General features: G+C 41.3%; 1 protein-coding gene across 14 annotated transcripts in view; it reads right to left on the bottom strand.

The window, feature by feature from the left end:
- PPEF1 (protein phosphatase with EF-hand domain 1) overlaps nucleotides 1-25,849 on the bottom strand; it is a 124,628-nt gene that overhangs the window by 83,470 nt on the left and 15,309 nt on the right. For 7 of the 14 annotated variants that reach the window (XM_034649699.1, XM_034649698.1, XM_034649705.1 and 4 more), the window contains 3 exons: nucleotides 20,501-20,587; nucleotides 18,243-18,344; nucleotides 11,427-11,592 (listed from right to left, as the gene is read on the bottom strand). In XM_034649699.1, coding sequence (XP_034505590.1) covers nucleotides 11,427-11,475 — 49 coding nt within the window. In that variant the 5' untranslated portion in view covers nucleotides 11,476-11,592; nucleotides 18,243-18,344; nucleotides 20,501-20,587. Of the gene's footprint in view, nucleotides 1-11,426; nucleotides 11,593-18,242; nucleotides 18,345-20,478; nucleotides 20,588-25,849 lie in introns of those variants that run through there. The other 7 variants (XM_034649711.1, XM_034649706.1, XM_019809821.2 and 4 more) reach the window with 6 other exon arrangements.

Raw genomic sequence — 25,849 nt, 5'->3', positions numbered from 1 at the left:
GCAAACTGGCTCATTAGGCAACCCACTTCGAAATAACCATAGGCCCTAGCTGACCAATGGGTTACCTATAACCAGGCACGGGTACCAAAAAAGTAAAATTCCATATGTTCCCATATCTCCTCACCGTCCCCCCCTTAACTACAACCCCTCATCACTACCTCTTGGCAGACAGTCCCTCCTCTGCTGCCCTGCCCGCTGCCCCCTTTTCGTGTATCCAATAAACCTCTGTCTCCTTTGTTCTGCTTTGGATGAATTCTTTCACCACCCACGCCGCAGGCCTCTACCCGATCAGGTCGCCCCATAGTGTCTACCTAAAATTCTCTACTGTAGACATATTTGCTTCCTCTTTAAGATTAATAAACAATTTGTAGGAACATGCTTTAGGACTCTGTATATATTCTGTTCTCCAAAACATCCATGGATAGTTTTTGCCCAAATAAATTCTTTTGACAGTAGTTGCAAAAGAATGATTTTCTGGGGCTCCTGGGTGGCACAGCGGTTAAGCGTCTGCCTTCGGCTCAGGGCGTGATCCCGGTGTTATGGGATCGAGCCCCACATCAGGCTCCTCCGCTGGGAGCCTGCTTCTTCCTCTCCCACTCCCCCTGCTTGTGTTCCCTCTCTCGCTGGCTGTCTCTATCTCTGTCAAATAAATAAAATCTTTAAAAAAAAAAAAAAGAATGATTTTCTAACTCTTTCTCTACATTTATTAGGATTCAGATTTTTAAATGCCCCATTTAAAGCCTTCTTTTATTCAACAGGGCAATGGAACAAGACAAAGACTACATAAAGCCCATCTTACGGAAGTTTCCCTAAGAACTGAAATCCTTGGCTACACCATAGTTCAAGAAAATATGAAGCTTTATCTATACAACACCGAACTAATAAGCTAAATCAGTGAAATCAGGAAAACAACAGTTTACAATTAACTGTGACCTCTCTGCCTTACGAATTTCTGCCAATTTTCTAGAAGAATCATCCTCAGGAAGATCTCAATTTTTAAAAACTATTATATTTTTAAGTATGTAAGAAATTTAGCTATGTAAAAGTATTACTAGCATTTTAAATTATTAAAATATTTTCTCATAGGAAATATGTTCTATTCAACAATTCAATAATGACCTTTAATCCCCACTCAGAATTTAAAAAAATTAAATGTCTTGACTGCAATTCTGTTTTATGTCTCCCTTGTTATTAATTACTAATCTGAGTTCTATTGCCACATTCATTCACCCAAGGTCAGATATGATCAGCATTAAATTTTGTCTTTTGCAGCTGCTAAAAAAGATAATGCCATATAAAGCCATAATCATCTAAGAAAAGTGTTCTGATTACGGGAAATAACTGGCAATTGGGGCTGAGGTAATGCCCTTTCTTAGACTCCGTTGAAATATGTCTCTTTGTAACAGGATTTTCTAACAATTAACGGGATCCAACTAAAAGCTGGCTTCTTTGTGAATTGTCTAGTCAAGGCTGGAAGCTGGCAAAGAGCATTTAAATGGGGAGGTGGGACTTCATATCCTTTCAGCAATACTTTCTACCACCTAAAGACTCATGGTTCTAGAATGGATATCTAAACAGTCCATGGCGGAGTTTCATAATACGTAACATTTCTAAAGCAGAAGCAGATTAGTCACACAGCAAATAAAGAAAAATATGAAGATGCATTTAATGGGTATAAAGAATAAAAAAGATGTTTCATTTTTTGTGTGCCTGTTTCAGACAGGCAACAAATGTGTTTGTAGAAGGGACTACAATCCTATGTAAACCTCAGGGCCAACACATTAACATATCAAAAAGTGAATGATTAACTACAAATTACTATTGAGAGGGATCCTAATTTCAGATGAAGAAAGTGGTCTCCTTTTACAAAGAAAAGTACTCTTGGGGAGCCTGGCTGGCTCAGGCAGAGGAGCATGGGACTTTGGATTTCAGGGTCACAAGTTCGAGCTCCATGTTGGTTATAGAGATTACTTAAATAAATAAACAATTTTAAAAAAGAAAAGTACTCATTTAAAATGATTCCCAGGGTACCGGGGTGGCTCAGTCAGTTGATCATCTGATTTTGGCTCAGGTCATGATCCCAGGGTTGTGGGATTGAGCCCCACATCAGGTTTTGTGCTCAGCACAGTGTCTACTAGTCCCTGTCCCTCTGCTTCTCCCCGTCCCCTGCGCTCTCTCTCTGAATTAAGTAAAATCTTTTAAAAATATAATATAATATAATATGATTCCCTAAGACTATTCTTATCATGATGAGCACTAAGTAGTATACAGAATTGTTGAATCACCATATATTGTACACCTGAAACTAATATAACACTGTATGTTAATAATACCAGAATTAAAAAAGAAAAGAAAATGATTCTCAACTGATGCCAACAAACCAGGAATATAATATATGATATGGGCCCAAAATAAAGGTTTGGCAGTTTTGATGTACAGATGATAATTAAAGCCATCAGAGTAAAGTCACCCAAGGAGAGCATTAGAGTGACAAAATAAAAGGACTAAGAGGAACCCAGAAGAATCCTAATATTTAGAACTTGGGAGAAAGTGGAGCCCTTATAAACGGTTCAGAGACACAAGGAAAACCAGGAGAATGTGCTGTCACTGAAGCCAAGGGCCATTAGTATTTTAAGAGGGGTGTGTGCAGAGTGCCAAGTACTACCAGGAAGCCAAGCAAAATAAGAACTGAAAATGGTCCACTGGACTCCAAGGTCATTCAAGAGCTTGTCAAAATCATTTTCCATGGGATGGAACAGAAAAAGTAGGAGACAATAGTATGAGCGCCCCTTTCAACAGGAAGCTCTGAGAGGAAGGAGAGTAACTGGAGGGAAGAAGAGGGTAAGGGAAAGCTTTTTTTTCCAAAGGGAAGGAAAAACAGTTACAAAGGGCCATTTTGGACAAAAGGAAAGTTCTGAATATGAACTCTGTTAGTATTAATCCACCAATGCTGAATTCTTTTCAGTGATATAGTATTTTAGTTATATAAAAGAATATCCTTCTTTTTAGGACACTCACACTGAAGTATATGGAGGGTAATATCATCCTGTCTACAACTTACTTTCAAATGGAGAGGGAGATAGAGGAGAGAGGGAGAAAGAAAATGGTAAAATGTTAACAAAGTGGTGAATCTCGGCGAAGAGGATGTTGAGTGTTTGCTGTATTCTTCTTTCATCTTCTCTCTGTAGGTTTGCAATTTTTAAAAATAAGAAGTTGGGGTTAAAGCAAAACAGAATGGCATGAGGAAAAAAATGTATCCAAACCAAAAGAAAAGGAAAAAAGAGGAAAGACACTTGAGCGTGTTAGAATGTTAACAGGGTGGGGCACTTGAGTGGCTCAGTCGGTTAAGTGACCGACTTCAGGTTATGATCTCAGGGTTGTGAGGTCGAGCCCCGTGTTGAGACCTACATCAGGCTCTGCACTGGGCAGGGAGCCTCCTTAAGATTCTCTCTCTCCCTCTGCCCCTTTTCCCATTCCCCACCCTGCTAGCAGTGCTCTCCCTCTCTCTCTTTAAAAAAGAAAAAAAAAAAAGGAACATTAATGGGATAACAGCTGAGGAAGGGAGCAAGAGAAGTAGAAGGGGGAAATCAAGGTCCCCCACCTCTCCACATGCACTGGCAGCTATAGAGCATTCTGATAGGCTTTTGAGTGGCAAGAATGTTAAAGAACATCTTATCTGATGTTCCATTTCACTGAGGAGGAAAATGAGGGAGATCCCAACTCAGGGATTTCTGCTATACCCCACAATGCCAGTAAAGATTGCTTGATGGCAATTATAAAGGAAAATCCTCCAACAATAACAAGAAAGGCAAGCACCCCTCTGAAGTTTCACAAAACTTTTCCAAGAACAACAAAGATAAAGGAAACAATGGCATTCATTGTTTTTCCATGAAGGTACCAAATTTAAGATAACAGCATTGTAAAGGACTTAACTTTGGGACTGAGGAAGTGGGGATATGGGGCTGAGGATGGAAGGAGGGGATCTCTCAGGCCCCTGTGAATGGCTTAATCATTAGATTTTTAAACAACTAAATGAACTAGATGTTATTCCAGGAATTAAAGAAATATTTGGTTTACTAGTTAGTATTTTTAAACTTTTAAGTAAAAATAAAGAACAAATTTTTTTTTAAAGAACAATCTCCATTAGAGAAAATTTCCATTTCTCATAGCTTAAAGCATCTAACTCCAAAGCCAAAAGCCTTTGTAGACTCCTCAGCACTTAGGGAAAATGAATAAATGCATTTCTAAATGGTCTCAAGGGAAGAAATAAAAGAAAATATATCATCATGTTCTCAAAATTCTCCATGGGGAAAAAAAAGTGCAATAGATTATTAATTCAAAATACATCACTATAAAATTTTAAGTATAAAGTGAAGTTCAGGAGAATGAAATTACAATGTTTAATTTCTATTTTTGGATAAATTCCAATTTTACAAGTCAGGGCAGCATATCAAAAAGAGCATAGACTTTGGAATCTGTCAGAGCCAGTTCTAATCCAGGTCAACATGACTTTGGGCAGTTCTTTAATTTAAGTCTCAGTTTCCTCATCTAGAAAAGGAGACTAATCAAAGCTTCCTCCAAGAGTCTTTTTTTTTTAAAGATTTTATTTATTTATTTAAGAGACAGTGCGTAAGTGGGGGGAGGGAGAGGGACAGACAGACACCCCACTGAGTGTGGAGCCCAACAACATAGGACTCAATCTCAGGACCCTGAGATCATAACCTGAGCTGAAACCAAGAGTCAAACCTTTAACCAACTGAGCCATCCAGGTGCCCCAGAGCTTCCTCCAAGAGCTTTCCAGAGAAACAGAAATAACGAATATAATAGGCATGCAATATAAATGATATCTATTATTTTTCTCTTCCCTGTGGCATATCAAAAAAGAAGCAAAAATAACAATAATAACACAATATAGATGCTACTTCTCTACATGAAAGTAGATAGCCCACAAGAAGGGGATAGCCTCAATTTTATATGTAGGCTACTTTTCTTAAAAATGCCATGATAGGGGCACCTGGGTAGCTCAGTCAGTTAAGCATCCAACTCTTGGTTTCTGCTCAGGTCATGATCTCAGGGTCCTGGGACTGAGCCCCGCTCCATACTCAGTGGGGTGTCTATTTGAGGACTCTCTCTCGGTCTCCTTCTACCCCTCCCCCTGTTGGCTTGCGCGTGCTCTCTCTCTCTCTCTCAAATAAATAAATAAATAAATATTTTTAAAAAAAATACCATGATACTCTAGAGGCAGAGTTTTGTATTGGGGCTGAACGACCAAAGTGGGGGGGAAGCCCTTCACACCAGTCAGACCATGAGAAACAGAGAGCAAGCCCTAACCCAGGCTCTGCCACTTACCAGCTATGCATCCTTAAGCAAATCACTTTGCCTCTCAAAGCCTCCATTTCCTTGTTTACAAATTGAGAACAATCCTTCACAGGATGTGAAGATCAAATGTATATGAAAGGGCCTGTAACAACTGTGAAAGCACTATGCAAATAAAAGGTACTTTATATAAGTAAATTTAACTGAAGTTTCCAAGACCAGCAACATTGGGAGGCACTGTAAAAGGGTGTAATGGTTGTTGGCAAAACAAAAAACAAAAAACAAAAAAAACACAACACTGTACTCAGAACTCCTTGGGTTCAAATCCCCACTCTGGCAGTGGTTACTAATACGACCTTGATAAGTACTTACCTCTCTGAGCATGATCTTCAATTATACAGAAAAGGAATAACACTTTACTCAGGTTTACTGCAAGGATTAAATAAAAAGTATGTAGGATATTTTTGAACACTCCCTAGAATATAGTTAGTAATCAGGAAATAGAAACTATTATTTTTCTATCAAGATCTTTCAAAACATTCATAACCCTTGACACAATAAGTTCATGTCTAATCACCTGAATATGGGAATAATCCAAAGTAAGGAAAAAACTACACAAAGAAATTCTCCCAAGTATTGTCTATATTAGTAAAAAAAAAAAAAAAAAAGTTCAATATTAGAGGAATAATTAAGACTATAAAGGTCTATCCATGAAGTAAAATGTTTAGTAATGGTTAAAATGCTGTTTACAAAGCATTTATAACAACTTGAGAAATGTTTATATAATAATGTCTTAGTGCCAAAAGCGAGGCTACAAGAAATTAATATTTAGGATGATTAGAAATCTATATTATACCAAAAAAATTACCAAAATGTTAACAGTTGTTTCTGGGTAGTAGAATGGTGAATATTATTTCCAGCTGTTTTTCTATATTTTATAATATTTCTAAATGAGAAAAACTTTTTATGGATAAATGTAAGTAAATAACACTGCTTCAGTTTTCAGTAGGTTTATAAACATTAACTGACATAGTCAATAAGAGATAATGGGAGAATAAAAAGAACTATAACGGAATACTCTGACAAGTATATGCTGATAAATTAAATAGCTTAGATAAAACAGGCAAATTCCTAGAAGGACACAAACTACTAAAAATGAATCAAGAAGAAATAGAAAATCTGAATAGACCTATAACAAAAGTAAGTAATCAAAAAACTACCCACAATGAAAGGCCCATGCTCAGCTTCACTGATGAATTCTACCAAACATTTAAAGAATACCAATTCTTCACAAACTCTTATTCTAAAAGGTAGAAGAGAAGAAAGACTTCGCAACTCATTCTATGAGGCTAGTATTACCCTGATAGCAAAATCACACAAACACATCAAAAACCACACAAGCGCATCACATGAAAACTACAGACCAATATCTCTTATGAATACAGATGCAAAAATCCTAAACAAAACTCTAACAAACTGAATCCAGCAACATATAAAAAATATTATACACCACGACCAAGAGGGATTTATCCCAGGAATGCCAAGTTGGTTCAACACCTGAGATTCAATTAACTTATCATAGAATAAAGGGCAAAAACTACATGATCATTTCCATACATGCGGATAAAGCATTTGACAAAATTAAACACCTCTTTTTTTTTTTTAAGATTTTATTTATTTGAGAGAGAGAGAGAGAATGCCCATGAGTGGGGGGAGCGGCAGAGGGAGAGGGAGAAACAGACTCTCTGATGAATGTGAAGCCTGCCTCAGGGCTCAATTCCAGGACCCTGGGATCATAACCTGAGCCAAAGGCAGATGCCCAACTCACTGAGCTATCTGGGCACCCCTAAACACCACTTCTTAATAAAAAAACAACTGATAAACTAGGAATAGGAATGAACTTCCTCAACCTGATAAAGAGCATCTTGGAAAAAGCCACAGCTAATATCATACTTAAAGGTGAAAGATTGAATATGTTTTCCCTGTGATCAGGAACAAGACAAGGATGTGTATTCGTGAATTTCTATTCAATACTAAGAGAGGTTCTAGCCAGGATAATTATGCAAGAAAATGAAATAAAAGGCATAGACTAGAAAGGAAGAAGTAAAACTATATTAGCAGATGACATAGTTTGTAAATAGAAAATCCTAAAGTATCAACCAAAGTCTTGGGACACAAGATCAATATACAGAAATCAATTTTATTCTTTTCTTTTTTTAAAAAAAAAGATTTTATTTATTTATTTGACAGAGAGAGACAGCCAGCAAGAGACGGAACACAAGCAGGGGGAGTGGGTGAGGAAGAAGCAGGCTCCTAGCAGAGAAGCCTGATGTGGGGCTTGATCCCAGAATGCTGGGATCACGCCCTGAGCCAAAGGCAGACGCTTAACGACTGTGCCACCCAGGTGCCCCAGAAATCAATTGTTTTCTATACACTTGCAATGAGCAATCTAAAAATGAAATTAAGAAAATAATTCTATTTTATAATAGCATTAAAAAGAATGAAAATACTTGGAGTAAATTTAACAAAAGAAGTGTAAGTCTTAAACTCTGAATGCTACAAAACATTGTTGAAAGAAATTAAAGACCTAAACAAATGGGAAGATATTCCATGTTCATAGATCAGATGATTTAACTGTTAAGCTGGCAATACTCCCCAAACCAATCTACAGATTCAGTGCAACTCCCATCAACATTCCAGATGGCTTCTTTTGAGAAACTGACAAATTGATCCTAAAATTCATATGGAAATACAAAGGACCTGGAAAGCCAAAACAATCTTGAAAAAAAGAAACAAAGTTGAAGAACTCGGACTCCCAATTTCAAAACTTTCTATAAAATACGATAATCAAGATAGTGTGGTACTAGCATAAGGATAACATATAGATCAATGGAATAAAATTCAGAGTCCAGAAATAAACCTTCATATCTACAGTCAATTGATTTTTGACAAGAGTGCCAAGACCATTCAATGGAGAAAGAATAGTCTTTTCAACAAATGGTACTGGAATGACTGGATATCCACATGCAAACTATAAATTTGTTCCTCTACCTGATACCATATATGAAAACTAACTCAAAATGTATCAAAAACCTAAATGTAAGAGCTAAAAATATAAAACTTTCAGAAGAAAGCATAGCCATAAATAATCTAGACTTTGGCAATGGATTCTTCGGCAAGATGCCAAAAGCATAAGCAACCAAAAAAATAAATAAATAAATTGGACTTCAACAAAATTAAACACCTTTCTGCTTCAAAGGACACCATCAAGAAAGTGAGAAGACAGCCCACTGAAAGAAAGAAAACATTTGCAAATCATATATTTGATAAAGAACTTAAAACTGGAATATATAAGGAAAATCCTTACAACAAAATAATATAAAAACAAATAATTAAAAATGGACAGGTGATCTGAGTAGACATTTTTCCAAAGATCAGCAAATGGCTAATACACACATGACAAGATGCTCAATATCATTAGTCATTAGGGAAATGCAAATGAAAACCCTAACGAACTACGATTTCACACCTGCTAGGATGGGTATGATCAAAAGGACAGACAATAACAAGTGTTGCAAAGGATGTGGAAAAATTGGAACCATCATACGCTGCTGGTGGAAATGAAGAATGGTGCAGGCACTTGGGAAAACAGTTTGGAAGTTTCTCAAAATGTTAAACATTGAGCTACCATATGACCCAGTAATTCTACTCCTAGGTATATACCCAAGAGCACCAAAAACATGTGTTTACACTATAACTTGTACATGAATGTTCAGAGTAGCATTGTTCACAACAGTAAAAAGGTAGAAACAACCTGAATGTCCATCAGTTGATGAATGGATGAATACAACATGGCATATTACTATAATGGAATAGTATCCAGCGATGAAAAGGAATGAAATTCTGATTCACGCTACGACACGAACTTTGAAAACATTATGCTGAATGAAAGAAGTCAGACAGAGAAGACTCCGTGTGGTTTGATTCCATTGATATGAAATGTCCAGAAGAGCCCAAATCTATAGAGACAGAAGGTAGATAACTGATTGCCTAGGGCTAGGGAGATGGTGGGTAGAGGCGTCACTGCCAATGGCTTGGGGGAGGTATATGAAAATGTTCTAGAATTGGTAGTGGTGATGGTTGTACAGCTCTGTGAATACACTAAAAACCAATGAATTATGTGCTTTAAACTGGCGAATTATGTGGTTTGGGAATTATAGCTCAATAAAAGAGAGTGATCCAGGAAAAGAGTTTGGCATTTCCTCAAAAAGTTAAACATAGAATTATCCTACGACCTGGCAATTTCAGTCCTAGGTATATACCCTCAAAGAACTGAAAACAGGGACTCAAACAAGTACACATGCGCTCATGTTCAAGCAGCACTATTCACAGTAGCCAAACAGGTGGAAAGAACCCAAACGTCCAACACCAAATGAACGGATAAACAAAATGTGGCCTATACATACAATGGAATACTAGTCAGCCTCAAAAAGGAATGAAGTATGACAGATGCTATAACATGAATGAACCCCAAAACCATGCTAAGTGAAAGGAGGCAGCGGTTACGTTGTATATGATTCCATTTACATGACATGTCCAGAAGAGGTAAATTCACAGAGACAGAATACAGCACTCCTGGTTGCCAGGGGCTGGAAGGAGAGGGAAATAGGGAGAAACTGCCTAGTAGGTAAGGGGTTTTGCTTTGGAGTGATGGAAATGTTTGGAGCTAGACTAGAAGGGGTGGTTACACAACTTTGTGAATGTATCAAATGCCACTGAATTGTCCCCTTTAAAATGATTAATTTTGTGTTACGTGAATTTCACCTCGGTAAACTAAAAGAAAAACCAATCCCAAAATCTAAGATAATATTTCCATTTACCTGCAACATTTTAAAAGTTGAGAAGTATTTCAAAAAGAGAGAATTTACTTTGACAAGTTGGGTGTGGCTTTTTTTTTTTTTTTTTTTTTTTGTANTTTTGGTAACCTGAGAAATTTGGCTGCATTTAAAGAACTCTGGATAGTCCTAGATATAAAAAGAATATTACTGCCTTTGCTCTCTTATAATAAATTAGTACCATGGAATTAGCTCAGTTGGAGCTTTTGAAAGATTTAGAGATTTGAAAGAGTTAGTACATCTCCCGTGTCCCTACTGTGGGAGATCAGCTTTGCTAACTGACCAGCACAAGTCAGCTGGGAGGCAGGCAGAACAGCATTTGATTCCCAAGAGAAAACATCACATGCTATTTAGTATAGAATACTCTGCATCCTAAACTGTTCATCTTAAGCCTGAGTAAACTTCCAAAAACAAGACATGGAATAGAAACTGGGAAAATTATCTATAACCTAGATACGAAAAGAATAGAGTTTAAGAGCAAATTATTCACATAATCATCCCAGATTTTTAATTTTTATTTGCTTTTAGAGACTATGTCCCTTAAACACTCAAGTGAGCTGCAACTAGATTTTAGTAGGTACGAGAAAGAACTTCAGTACAAAACAAAGGAAATATTTAAGCCTCTAATTATTTGGGGGTTGTGGGGGGCATGTCATCTATTTAGAAACAACACACTTTTTGGGAAGCAGATGATCTTGTGTTTCCCAAATTCTACCTGGAATAGTTTAAAAACGTGGGGCAAATCTCATGAAGTTCTGTGTTGAATAGCTATAAAAAATAATCCGATCACTGAGTTACAAAATCTAATAAAAAGTCAATGATGCTGCTAAACGCCACATAGGTATGGATATAGCTATTTATAAGCATATTGAATAAACAGAGAAATTTACAGAGGCTTTCTTGTTCCCTGCCACTGAGTTTGAAATTGAGATTTTTATAGTGGTACATTTTCAGCTGAAATCAAATCAAACATAAGCTCTCTCTTAGATAATACTTTATAGTACATCGTAAATTCAAAGCTACATCTTCCTAAAGGTAGTTTCCCGTGTTATGCCAATATTCAACCTTCAGCTCAAGTGACAATGCCTTGTGCACAAGCGCACGGGGTGGCTGGAGAAGCAAGTGACTGCCCGGGAAAGGGGAGAGGGCGAACTGGCTCACTCTGGCTCTGCTCCCCGTTCATTCAAGAAGACAGGCACCCCCGCTGGCACTCACCTTTCTCAGATTTCCTGTCTTTCGTTGAACACGAAGTGCCACAGCCCATGTCTTCTAAATCAGTGTGCTCATGAATTTAACTTCTCATTCCAAAACAGAGTGTGAAAAGTGCCTCCCTTTATGCTGCAAGGAGCCACTCCTAGCTGATCCACCTCAGTCATAGATCCTGATGAGGAAGACAGGAGGGAGGGGGGAGGAAAGCACCCGTTAACAGCAAGGTATCTAAGGGCTGCTCAGCAGGACTCATTTTATCCTTCTTCTCAATTGCTGTTCATCATGTGATGTGGAAAGTGATCAGACATAATCTAATCCGAGTGCATTTTCCAAAACACAGCAGCAGCACCCGAGCAGCTACAGATTGCTTTTCCGCTACACATAAATTATATTTTCCCCGTGTCTAGGTCAGATCAAGGTCTGTCTAAAAGAAAGCATTAAAAATGAAAAGAAAAACGGAAATGTAAGAGCGTACAGTTTTCTGATTGAAATATAGGGAATGGGATATGAAGGACCTGATGTAATTTAACTGTTTGGGTTGTAAGCACAAAATTATTCAATCTATCTGGGCTTTTAAAAACACAGATTGGAGACGGACTATGAGACAAAACAACATATTTAAACAACTCTGCCAAAATTCAAATCAAAGTGAGTTCCTCAACACTATTTCTCAGAATCAGCTGGAGAGCTTGTTTTGAAAAAGGAGGCTCCAGGCCTCCCCCCAGACTAGGGGTGTCACAACTGGGGGAGGGGGCCAAGTGCCCTTTTCATTTGTTTGTGTTATTTTCTTTCTTTCTTTTTTTTTTCAGTAAACTCTATGCACAAAGAGGGCTTGAACTCACGACCTGAGATGAAGAGTCCAGTCGGCCCATTTTAAATAAGCCCTTTTTAAATAAGCCATCCGTGTGTTTCTGAGACACCCTCCCCACCCAGGTCAAGCCTCACACTCATCAGCCGAAACCGTTAAATTGGAATTTAGTATTCTACTTTGTGGCTTTTTGGGGTGATGCTTCCTTTATTTTGTATTGCTCCAAACCAGCCTGATGTAATCTATTTGCATTTCTGGATAGGAACCGAGTCAGAGGACAACTGACTATGGACCCTACCAGGCAGGGCTGTTTTTCCATTAGCCTCAAAATTTTGACTCAACTAAAGAAAGAGAAGAAATAAAATGAGCAAAATATTTGAATTATGGAAAGATTGTTAAAACAATAATAACCTTAATAAACAGATATTCTGATCAGAGCTAGACCTGATTCTTTTATGTATGGTAGGAATTAACCCTCCTAAACATTGGGTTATCTCCAAATCTGATAGGCATTTCTTTCATATCTTTCTTACCTACATCCTGGATAAAAAATGTTAACAAGGTCAGCTCCAAGGGCACAACAGCCCCTGTAGCATTCCACTCCGGGCCCATTCCCCAGGGTTACTGCAGATGCATTATATTCACACTCTGAGCAAGTTCGCTCAGTTAGGTGGTAAATCCACCCATCATGACTACCATCTCTTTTGTCTACGAGACATCTTGGGGAAATTTTGCTAAATATTTTTGTGAAATTAAGGTACATACTTTGACGACTTTACTATCCCAGCCCCCAGAAGAAGAAAACGAAGAGGAGGAGGACAGAAGGAGGGAAGGAAGGAGGAAATCAGTTTGGCATGACTTCTAATAACAGAATCATAGAAGTTGAAAGGTGGGAGAGACCTTTAAAATTACCTAGAATTTACACAAAGTGCAAGGAAGTCAAGCAACTTGCCTAATGTCATATACATAAATTGGTTGTCAAACTTTGTTGCCTATTACCACAGCCTGGGGAGCTTTTAAAACTCCCAGTGCTCAGACAGCACTGCATTAAATGAGAATCTCTGGGGGTTTAAAAAAAGACTGATGCCTGGGTCCCATCCCCAGAGATTCTGATGTAACTGGTACCGGGTGGGGGTTGGGCATCAAGATTTCTTTAAACTCCCCAGATGATTCTAATGTGCAGCCAAATTTGACAGTCTTTAATAGTGACAATGTTTTAGCAAATCCATGATGACACCTAAAGATCATCACATTTTCCTCTTAAATGCGTTGACTCCATCTGTTTGGAACAGAATTTTTCCAAAGGTCATGTCAGGCTTATAAAGCAGTAGTTTCTGGCATCTATTCTTTTCTCATTTTTGAAGTTGGGGCAGTATTTACCCATCACCTGCCTTCTCTCTATACTCAGAAATGTCTTTTTTTTTTTAAAGATTTTATCCATTTATTTAGAGACAGAGAGAGGGAGAGAGAGAGAAGGAGGGGGGAGGGGCAGAGGGAGAGGGAGAGAGAGAATCTCTGCACGGAGCATGGAGCAGATGGGGGCCCCATCTCATGACCCCGAGATCACTACCTGAGGCAAAACCTAGTCGGACGCTCAATTGACTGAGCCACCCAGGAGCCCCCATACTCAGAAATTTCTTATAGGTTATCTGTAGCACCTCTGAGAACACATCGGCCGGGGTCCTTCATCACCCTTTGAAGTAGTTCACCTCGTGCTGGTGACCTTCTCCACGTGCCTAGATCAGTGCTCTCTGACATAAGTATCACAAGGCTCACCAGAGGAGGTTATTACAAAATGAAGACGCTCAGGCTTTACCACCAATACTCAGTCTGGAGGGTCTGGGAATCTGCAGGTAGAATGCAGCCTTCAGGGGACTTTGACACAGGCGCTCCCAGATCTCAAGTGGAGAAACACTGTTCTCCATATCTCCTTTGGGCTTCACTTTCATCTTGATGTTACTTTTCCTACCCCTTTTTGTGAATATAGAAGAGTTGGGCACTGAGTAGACAACACTGATTCAACAAGAAGAAGTGAGACATTACAATCTTGATTTTCTTTTTCCAGAAAAAATAAATAAATAAAGCAATATCTCTCCAAAGGCATTTGGTTCTCAGCCACCCCTCAGTTCATTACACTACAAACAAAATTCCATATAAAAAATTCACTAGGAACTAAAAAGCATCAAACTTGAGTATGTTTCTGTTAGACTGTAAGCTCCATGGGTATCTTTCTTTCTAAATACTCCTTGAATCTCTGGCATCTACACAGTACCTTTCACACAGCAGGTGTTTGATAAATGCTAAATGCATTAACAGAGCTTTCTAAGCCAGGGTCCTTTGTTTTCTTTCTAAGATTTTATTTATTTGTTTGAGAGAGAGAGCAAGAGAGAGAGATAGAATGAGTGGGGGGATGGGGGGGTCGAGGAACAGAGGGAGAGGGAGAAGCAGGCTCCCCGTTGAGCAGGGAGCCCAACGAGGGGCTCAATTCCAGGACCCTGAGATCATGACCTGAGCCAAAGGCAGACACTTAACCCACTGAGCCATCCAGGCGCCCCAGCCAGAGTCTCTTAAAAAATTAATTGCTGGGGTGCCTGGGTGGCTCAGTCGGTTGAACATCCGACTCTTGATTTCAGCTCAGGTCATGATCTCGGGGTTGTGGGGTCGAGCCCTGTGTCAGGCTCCACGCTCAGCACAGAGTCTGCTAGAGAGAGTCTTTCTATTAGTCAGTATTAGTCCATGACTCGGTGCCAGATACATGCTATTTGATTATACAAAAGCCCTTTACTAAACCAGAAAATGGGTAGCACTTACACATTCATTATCAAAGATTTGAAAATCATGATGGAGAAAAACTGAGAATCGTTCTAGAATTCTTTGGTTATTAGGAAAAGATCTGCTATTGACATTTTGACATTACTAAGTATTAAGCAAGTTATTCTTAAACTGTTTTTCTCCTTCAGGTAAGAGGTAAAAGAAACAGACCAAAAAGAGCTCATTTTGAGGCTCACCAAAACAAGAGCTGGGTAAGGCCAGGCACCACTTCATGCTCCCACACACTGCCCAAAGTAGACTGCCGTCATCCACTTAAAGGCAGAGAGGAAAACAAGTTTTTAAGCAGCGTATGTATCTTTGAGGCCATCTCTAGCTGGCTCTAAAGCTGATAAAAATGATTTGGGGATTTTCCATTATTGAGAAAAATCAAAGCTCCTTCCATTTTCAGCCCTCTGTCAGCATTAGAAAAGCACTTAATGTGCCAAAGAAGTCTCTGGAGAAATAATTCCCTAGGGCCTGAAAGGGATCCTCTGGCTCAAGAGGCGGGGAGCTTCTGCAGTGTTCGCAAAGACCCAAAGATGCCGTACTCATTGACATGTACTCTGAAAAGGTGGATCTTGGCAAAAAACAGCTTGAATCTTGCCCAGTGCGACTGCCCCTACCAATATTTATATACCGAGGACGGTTTTAAAGCACGAACACGAAACAGTGACTCATCATTGGCACTCACAATCTGAAAAAGAAAAGGCTTCTAAGGTTTCTGCTGGAAGGCTTTCACTGTATGAGGGGCCGGGGTGGGTAACTGAAGGGACGAACTGTTTGAGGTCCGGCTCTTTTCATCCCGACCACTTTTCATTTCCCGAGGTGAAAACACATGGAAAGAACAGATGATGGCCCTTGGAGCCCACCCAACCTCCGCCATCAAGCAGCCTCCAAATGCTAGCCCAGGCTCCCCGAGTTGTTGTTATTCATTTTTTATTTTATTCCGGAGTACGTTCTTATTGAACTCCCACACCTCTGCTCAGCTACGTGGACCTTGATTCTGTCTCTGGCATTCTAGATGTGAACTGTGTGGTTTCCCATGCTAAAAACTCAGCCTTTCTCAGAGATGCTGCCTTTTACGAGAAATTCCTACTCTAGCTCTGGCCCTGAGGAACCCAAATCCAGAACCCAAAGTCATTCAACTGGCACCGCACTCCCACCCTCCAAAGTGGGAGTTAAGTAGGCCGGTCTAAATCCTCCCCCTTGCACTGTGGAGACATGAACACAAAGGACAGATACCTCTTCAGGCTCACCCTGCTGCATTCTCTTTGGTGTTCATCAAAACAGGCGTTCTGTAGACTGATGTCGATGGGGGCCTAAGGATAATTAAGGGGTGCAGAGTGGGATAGAGGAGTCCCTGGCAGATGGCGCTAGAGAGGCCCCTTCCACCACTACCTTTCCAGTAGAACACTGGAGCATTTCCTTGTTCATATCCTTGTGCCTGAGGTCTTAAATGAGTAAGGGGAGTCTGTGAGACCAACTCAGTGACTCTTCCCAGGTCTGATCAGATGAAAGGATAAGAAGAGGGAGGAACCTACAAGGACCTCCAGAAGGTGTCTGAAGGTATCTGTTGTTGTATCAGATAGGATGGTCATCCAGAGGCGGCTTGGCCTGGTGCCAGGTTTTCCAAAATATGTTTGTGGAAGAGTAGTTCTCCGTGCTTTATGATTTTAGGAATAAGGCAAAAAAAAGTCCCACAATCGAATAAGTTGAGGAGAAGTAGGATTAAACAGATTTCTTGACTGCAAGATTCCTCAGAGCCTTCAACATGTTAATATGTATCTCTAATAGGAATCTCTAAGAAAGAGCCAGAGTGTCCCCTGTTTCCCAAACAGCCCAGCAGGGGACCCTTTTGAGGTAAAGCATCTCAGAGCATCTATTGTTCCTAACGGCCTAATGATGGCTTAGTAGAGCGTGAGGTTTAGAAGTCAAACAAACTGGGGGTATCTGGCTGGCTCAAGTCAATAGAGCATGTGATCTTGATCTCAGGGTGGTGCGTTCAAGCCCCACGTTGGGTGTGGAGACTACTTAAATAAATAAATAAAAATTAATTAGCTAATTAGCTAATTAACATTAATTCCTCTGCACCTCAGTTTTCTCTTAATAGGAATAATAATGCATACCTTATAGGCTTGTACTAAGGACTACTGAGGAGCTCAGTGGTGGAAAAAAACAGCTTGAACAAAAAGCAATTCTTCTTAGCTGAATGAATCAGGAGGGGCCATGCACGGGTGGGTGCCCACCATGGCAGAAGGGCTGAAACGAGACTGTGTTTGCTCAGATCTCTTCCTTCAGAATGCATGGTCTGGGACCTCCAGAGACTAAAACCCTTGGGTGTCTACTCCTTCTGGGGTAATTGTAGATTCATAAGAAATGAACTCTCTTCCTCTGAGAGCACTAAGATCTAAAAGAATGTTATGCCAGCAATAATCATAATAACTTAAATCGCTACTATTTATTAAGGGACTACTGTTTACCCAGCACAGTGGGTGCTTTATATTTCTCTTACTCCAGTTAATCTTCACGGCAACTCTTAAGGTGGCACCATCACTCCCATATTACAGATGAAGAACTGAGACTCAGAAATTAAATATGGCAGTCCGTGGCACAGCTAACTAGTGGCAGCACCGAAGACCCATTCTGTTCAATGGTTAAAGAACAAAAATGTCCACCAAATGGTTAGCTACACCTTGGTTTCAGATCCAATCTGAAGCACTAAATCACTAAAGAGAATTCTCGAACATTGCAAGGAATTCGGTTTCCCTTCCTACAGAGAGATGGAAACCCAGCGATCCTCTGAGATAGCAAGAGGCCAAGGGAGTTACAGGAAGATTTCTGAACATGAAGTTGTGTTGTAGGCTTTGGGGAATGCCCCCATGAAGGGCCTAGAAGTGTTTCTCAGACTATCTCTTCCCTCATTTCTAGTTCTCACCCAAGTGACCACAGAGTTTTTCCAAATATCAAGTTCCTTTGAAATAGGTTGCAACACTTCAAATTGCAAAGTCATCTGTACACCTTTTTAAGATGGGGACAACTGATTTGGAATCAAAATCTTTGAGAAAAAAATCACTCCAAGAAATTGCAAAGCAATAAAATAAACTCTAAGGCCTGAACGTTTCCTGTCCCATGGCTACACAATAGATGTTTATAATGCAGGCTTCTGCTTGCTCGAAATACCTAAGAACAAACAAACGTATTACCTCTTTCTTCTGCTTGGCCAATGCGGAGGTTTTTCCTCACCCCAGGTGTTTCGAGAGACACAAAAACAAGAAAATAACCTTCTCTGTGAGGGATGCAGAGGTCTGCAAGAAAAGAGGTACAATTCCAGCTCTCTCTCGAGCACCCACCCACACCCACCCACACACACACACAGACACGCGCGCACACACGCAGGCTTGCACACACTCCACATCTCACATCTTTGCAGCTCTCTGCAGGGAGAACTCTCACTTAAATAAATCAAGAAATAAATACACATGCACACACACAAAGAAATAACTCGAACAGGCCACGGCTGCTTTGCCTGTCAGCCTGGAAGGCGAGCCCAGAGTCACAGATCGGGGAGAGGCCGGGTTGGCCTGGGAGCCGCAGCTGTCTGCCCCAACCCTGCCCTGTTCCCCGGGCTCGGCTGGGAGATCAAAGGACACACTCAAGTAATGGGCTGCGGTCACATGACTGCTTTTAAGGGGACCCGGCCCTGGACAGGCAGGGCCAGGCCTGTTGGCATAAATAATCTGCATCAATACAAAACACATGATGAATTTTACTAAGCAAGGGCAGAAGAGCATGCAGTGGCTAACTCTTACGTCCACCGAGGCTGATTTTTAGGCAACACTGCAGCCACCTGGGTATGACTAAGAGACATGGGAACGCTACACGTTCCTCCCTGGGACTTGAAGAGGCATGGGTCGAAGGGAGCAGGCCTGGGTGCAGTGCTGCAAATTCGTCTGCCCGACAGTTCTATTCCTCTAGCTCTTTTAGCTGCATGATGGAGAACCCATCTGTGTGAGAGAGAGAGTCACCTCTCTTCCACAGCAGAAAAGAAACTGAGAGTTGACCCGTAATTTTGCTGAGTTTGGGAAGGAAGAGGAGGGAGACACATTGGGGAAATGAGGCGCCGATACAGGACGGGGGCCGCCAGCCACAGTTCCGGCATCTTTTGAGGCCATCCGGGGTGATCTTGCTCCCACAGGCTCAAACTGACTGCAGCTGCACCCACAGCGATTCTCCTCCCCAGTCCTGCCTGGCTGGTTCCCCAGCATCTGTTTCTAAGCTTCCTGGCCTTCGGCATCGCAAGCTAGCATTTACAGGACTCAGGCCAAAATCATTTCATAACCCCACCCAAGCTGCTCTTTAGCCGATTCCTTTCTGCACTTGAGAGCCATAGGCGATCCAGGGAAGCGGTTACCTAGTTTGCTATTTACTCTAATGGAGTCACTTTAAAAATAACTGGAAAGGCAGCTGAGGGCTTCTGTACTCCTATTAGCATATTAAATATTATCAGAGGGCCTCATTATGAGGCAGTACAACCGTATAGCTTTCCATGGCAGGGACTCCAAGACTAGGACCTGATGAGGCTGCCATATGCTTTGTAAATGATAGCGTCATTACCCAGGCTCTCCAACAAATAGTGGACAATGTCGCTCTATGGATGTGTTTCCGGCCAAATGCCTATTCAATCCACAGTGGTTAAATGATGGCTGTGTCTAGATACGGTTGTTCAAATGTCACCTCCTCTGCGTGAAGCCTTTCCTAAATCGCCAAAGGGGAGCTGGGCACTCTGTCTTCTGGCTCTCAAAGCCATGTGCGTGTCCAATTAAAGAGCTGCCCAAAGTGAGCTGTAATTTGTCCTCTTACATGTGAAATCTTGAAACGACAGGGTCCATTTCATTCCTCCTGGCATCCCCGGCACCAAATGCATAAGAGGTACTCAGCAAATATTTGTTTCATCACAGAAAGGAAAGGGGGGAAGGAACTTGTGATTTAGGTGGTTATTTTAATGGTCGGCCTCTGGACCATGAATTGCATTAGTGTACCCCTTATGTGACCTATCTATCTAAAACTTAGAATTTGCTTAAAATGAAGACTTTCACCATATTTTTTTCCATAGTATGAAGAATGCTGAAGTGTGACTCTGAGCACCACTAAGAGTCTTACAGCCAGCCTCCAACTGCTGAATGAACTAGCACTGACGGATGTGAATAAATCATAACAACGATAACATTTATTGAGCATGTACGAGGTTCTAGGCACTTGTTAATTTTATATGTGTTCATCTTATTTAACCTACACACCATCCTATTGGGCATATACTATTATTATCGTCCCTATTTACACTTTAGGACCTGGAGCCCAAAGTCAAATAGCAAATGAGTGGCAGATCTGGGATTTGAACCCAGGCACTTTGACTCGCGAACCCCTACTTATGGTCCTTACACTATACTGCCTCGGTCAGCACCTTATGTGTTTGCAAAATGAAGGTCCCAGCCTCTTCTCAGATGCTCTCTGACTTTCCTCCAGCTGAGCAGGGATGTGTTCTCCCAGCCTGAAAACAGAAAAAGTAATTGGCAAAGTAACGTTCACAGTTTTAAACTCACTTGTTAACAGACTTGTGCCCTGAACAGTCAAGGTCAATGTCTCTCTCAGTGGGCACATCATTGTATGAAAACAGCCAACAGGAAAAGCTGGAAAAGGCCATGGCAATACCAAGTCATCCTGAACTAAGGTGGCTTGTGCTCTTTGACACAATTCAACACAACACTCTGAGCCCCTCTACGTGGCAGGCACCGCAGAAGGACAGGGACATAAAGGGTCAACAAAATGGACATGATTAGGTGGGGCAAACACATAGGTAAATAAGAAATTAAAATGAAATCACAAATTAAAATCTTTCTCTCCTATTGGAATATAAACTCCAGGTACCTAACACAGTGCCAGGCACATAATAGATATTTATAACGTGAATAAATAAAAGCAATACGGTATGATAGGATCTCTAATAGGACAGGGACGGGGCGCAGAGAAAGAGCCCCATCCCAGAAAGGGGGAGGAAGGAAGTCTTTCTAAATTTTTTTTATTTTTATTTTTATTTTTATTTTTTTTATTTATTCGACAGAGATAGAGACAGCCAGCGAGAGAGGGAACACAAGCAGGGGGAGTGGGAGAGGAAGAAGCAGGCTCATCGCAGAAGAGCCTGATGTGGGGCTCGATCCCACAACGCCAGGATCACGCCCTGAGCCGAAGGCAGATGCCCAACCGCTGTGCCACCCAGGCGCCCCAAGGAAGTCTTTCTAAATGAGGTGCTGCTGGGGTGCCTGGCAGGCTCAGTGGGTAGAGCAGAGAGGCTAACTCTTGATCTCAGGGTTGTGAGGGCAAGCCCTCTGTTGGGCATCAGGCTTAGTTAAAGAAAAAGGAAAGAAAAAAAAAAGAAGTGATGCCCCGCCCGAGACCTGATGATTGAGCAGCCAGAAGTTAGAAGTTTACTGAAAAGAAAAGAGGTGAGGGAGAAAAGAGGGTGTTCTTGTAGATAATGCGTGTTTCACGGTGCTTAACAAGGATGTGAAATGGGAGAGGTTAAGACAAAAATCAGAAAGCACTGACTTCCTAATTATAATACCGCAAGTAGATGTACAAGTGGGTAGAGAAAAGTGCGCATCTGCTATGACTGAAAAATGGAAGCCTCTCCATCCCTACAGGCTGGACTTACTCTTTCTTGGCTGTCTTGGCTGTCTCTCCTTCCTTTCTCACTTCCCCATTTCCCTACTGGGTTTGCCTTCGCCTTCCTTGCCCTCAAATGCTTGTCTCAGAGTCTGCCTCTGAGGGAACCCAGAGGATACTTGGTTAGTCTATGATGGGAGCAAGCTACGGAAAGAGAATGAGGAACAGAGGCTGGTTACCTCACAAGGGAGAGACTGGGCATTGCAGGCAGACCTCTCCTACCCCACAAGCATCCTGGAGTTGGCCACAGTTCCATCTTCTACCAAGGAAAAGTAATTCTAATGGGCAGCTCCTATTATTGGTCCTGACACACACTGGGGAATATGCTAGAGTCTAGACAGAGCAGCTGGATTTGGGAAGAGACTGAGAAAAGAAATAATGTGTGCAGATCTATTCGGTGGTGAGTATTTAAGGTATCTGTCCGCTCACGGCCCCTGATACATCAATGCCCAGTAGCACCCCTTTGGACAGTAGAAAGCAAAATATTAGAACTCACATCTTTATCTATTTTTTTATAAGATTGTATTTATTTATTTGACAGAGAGAGAGACAGCCAGAGAGAGAGGGAACACAAGCAGGGGGAGTGGGAGAGGAAGAAGCAGGCTCCCAGTGGAGGAGCCTGAGGCGGGGCTCGATCCCATAACACCAGGATCATGCCCTGAGCCGAAGGCAGACGTTTAATGACTGAGCCACCTGGGCGCCTCATATTTTTATCTATTTTTTAATTCTTTTTGAATTTCCTATTTTCATGTATGTTTGATAATGTACACAACATGAGTTCAGTAGTAGTAGTTACATATACACTAATATACCCATATTAGGGATCCATTTTCAAAAAGCTTGTACTGTGACAGGTTCACAATCAAAAACATTCAAAGAATCTTGATTTAAAGAGCCTACTTCCTTTTAAAGAGGAGGAAGGAATACCGAGTTTCAATAAAGAGAAAGGATCAAGCATATTTCCAGGGATGAATCCTGGGTATTGAAGAGCCACATTAAGTAAGAGAAAAGAGAGGCCAGATTTGGCAAGTCATTAGAAAGCCATTAAAAGAAATTAAACGTGGGTAACAATTCACTATCAAGGGAAAGAAATTCATAAAGTCCAGTGCTGGCCAGACGTATCTGTTGGGGTCTCCTGGTCAGCAGCCACAATGACAGGCTGAAACAGCTGTCATTATGTGTTGGAATTTACAAGGTCAGCTTTGAAAAGGCTACAAAAGTTGAGCTCTCCATGGTTGTAATTTAATAAACAGAAGATTGATGGTTATGAGAATTTAAATTTTTTAAAAATATTTTATTTATTTATTTGACAGAGAGAGAGACAGCCAGCAAGAGAGGGAACACAAGCAGGGGGAGTGGGAGAGGAAGAAGCAGGCTCCCAGCGGAGGAGCCCGATGTGGGGCTCCATCCCAGGACCCCGGGATCACGCCCTGAGCCGAAGGCAGACACTTAATGACTGAGCCACCCAGGCACCTGGAGAATTTAAATTTTGACCACTGCTTATTCTAACCCTAGCTTGGTCCTAGATGGCTTAACTCAAAAACAACAAACAAACGAACAAACTCCTAAAATTAACCCTGAATGTTCAGAAATCAAATCAAAAAGCTTCATAGAGTCGCAGTCTGGGTAGACTAAGGGCACTCTACCCCCTCCACCTGTCTCTCCCACAGAATGAAGCTGTAAAACACCTGGAAGGATCCATGAAGCAGCTATCTGTAGACTATGGCAGACAGACCCAAGATGGCCCCCAATTATCCCCACCTCCTGGTATTAATGCTCTTGTGTAATCCCCTCTCCTTCAGTGTAAGGCTGGACCTAGTTAGTGACTGACTTCTAATCAATAAAATATGGCAAAGGTGTTCAGATATTGCTTCTGTGACTATGTTATAAGAGACTGTGACTTTCTGTCTTGCTAGCAGACTCTCTCTTTTGCCTTCATAGCTTGTGTGCTTTTGATGAAGTAAGCTGCCATGTTGGAGAGGCCTACACGGCAGAGGACTGAAGCAAGTCTCTGACCAAAAGCCAGCAAGGAACAGAGGCGCTCGGTCAAACAGACCTCAAGGAACTGAATCCTGCCAGCAACCACGTGAGATCAGAAGTGGATCCTTCTCCAGTTAAGCCTTCCGATGACAGTGGCCTAGCCAACATGTTGACTGCAGCAGCTTGTGAGGACCCAGGTAAGCCATGCCCGGACTCCCAACCCACAGAAGCTGTGAGATCATAAATGTGCATTTTAAGCTTCTAAGGTTTTTGGTAATTTGTTACATAGCAATGAATAAGTAACACAAGGACTCTGAAAAGTAAGTAGCAGAAGGAAGATTGAGGAAGAAGATCAGAGTTTGAAGTACCACAAAACTGGTGGTGAGTTAGCCATTTTCTTCCCTCCAGTTCCCCTGGCCTGGATTTGAGGAAGCAAAAATTCAAATTAAAGCCACAATGAGATAACACAGCACACCTATTAGGACAGTTAAAAACAATCTAATCATACCCAGCGCTGGTTAGGGTGTGGAGCGACTAGAACTCTCATGCTTTGCTGGTGAGAATGCAAAATGGTACATTCACTCTGAAAAACAGTTCAGTAGTTTCTTGTAACGTTGAACATACACTTTACCATATGACACCACAATCCTACCCCTGGTTATTTACTCTAGAGAAAGCTTACATTCACACGAAAGCCTATACACAGATTCACACGGTCAAATACTGCAAACAACGCAGATGTCCTTCGGTGGGCGAACGGATGCACGACTGTGGACCTCTGTACAACGGAATACTACTTAACAAGAAAAAGGAACAGATTCTTGATACACACAACCTGGATGGATCTCAAAGGCCTTATGCTGAGTCAAAGAACCCTGCTTAAAAGGTCACATACATTTCTCTGACATTCTTGGGAAGACAACACCACGGTGATGGAGAACTGCTCAGTGGTTGTCAGGGTTTATGGGTGGGGGAGGGGGTGACTACAAGAGGATAGCAAGAGCGAGTTTGGGGGGCAATGTTCTGTGTCCTGATTAGGGTGGTGGTTACACTAATCTAGCCATGTGTCCAGATTCACAAAACAGTACAAGTCGATTTTACTACACACGAATTTTAAAATAAAAAGCTTCAGATCTGGCTCTGGTTTAGTGCCTTGGGGTCTGCAAGATATGAAAGTCCCTGCGGGCTGATTTTGCCAAGGGCCTCCCTAAATCCCAGCCAGAAGCAGCACCTTCTACTGTAAACTACAAGCACTAAGGAGAACACTGGCCCTTCCCTCTGACTTCACCTTTGGCTCTCTAGCCATGGGCAAAACTCAAATAACAGAGATCCCAGTCACAAAACACACCCCAACCATTCTTTATGCAACCGGCACTTAACTGAGCATGTTCTAGCTACAAGGCAGAGATACAAAAATGAATACATTCTGATCCATCTCCCTTCCAGGTTCGCAGTTGATCGAGGGACACGGGTCTGTCCACAAGTAATTTCAAGACAGGAGGTGCAGGTACAGAGGTAGCTCTTGAAATTATTTGTGGACAGGCCCGTGTCCCTCGCCATCCCCTGCTCTATACGCCCCTAACCCCCCAGTCTCAGGAAGCATTACTCAAATATAACATGCTCCCATGCTCCCCGGAATGCCTTTTCCCACCTTTCATGTTCTATGAAGTATTTCCCCACTTGCCCCGACAGAACTGATATCCTTCTAGACTCCAATAGTACATGGGCGAGGTAGGTTGGTGCCAGCTGTGATCATTCTTGTAAACCATAACAAAGAATTCACATTTTAACTCATCAGTCAGGGATTACAATTTCAAATGCTCGCATGGGCTGGGGCAGGTAAGATAAATGAATAAAGCAGCCTAGGTGGAAGCGATGGGACATTCTAGAGAGTTTTTGTCTAAGTGAGGCAGCTGCTACTTACTGGTAGCTCCCTCCTAGGCTGCCATGCAGAAATCCCGGCCCAGGGTTGCCCAATGTAATTTTTCAAGAGAAGCTGAACATATTTTTAATGTAAAATCTCCCTACTTTTAAATGTCCGTATATTTCTGCAAATTTAGGATGCCATCGATTCTAAGGTACATCATTATTTTACGTACCAAGAAGAAAG

The sequence above is a fragment of the Ailuropoda melanoleuca genome, chromosome X, assembly GCF_002007445.2.
Source record: "Ailuropoda melanoleuca isolate Jingjing chromosome X, ASM200744v2, whole genome shotgun sequence".
Taxonomy (NCBI): domain Eukaryota; kingdom Metazoa; phylum Chordata; class Mammalia; order Carnivora; family Ursidae; genus Ailuropoda; species Ailuropoda melanoleuca.
This window is presented reverse-complemented; position numbering and strand designations above follow the sequence as displayed.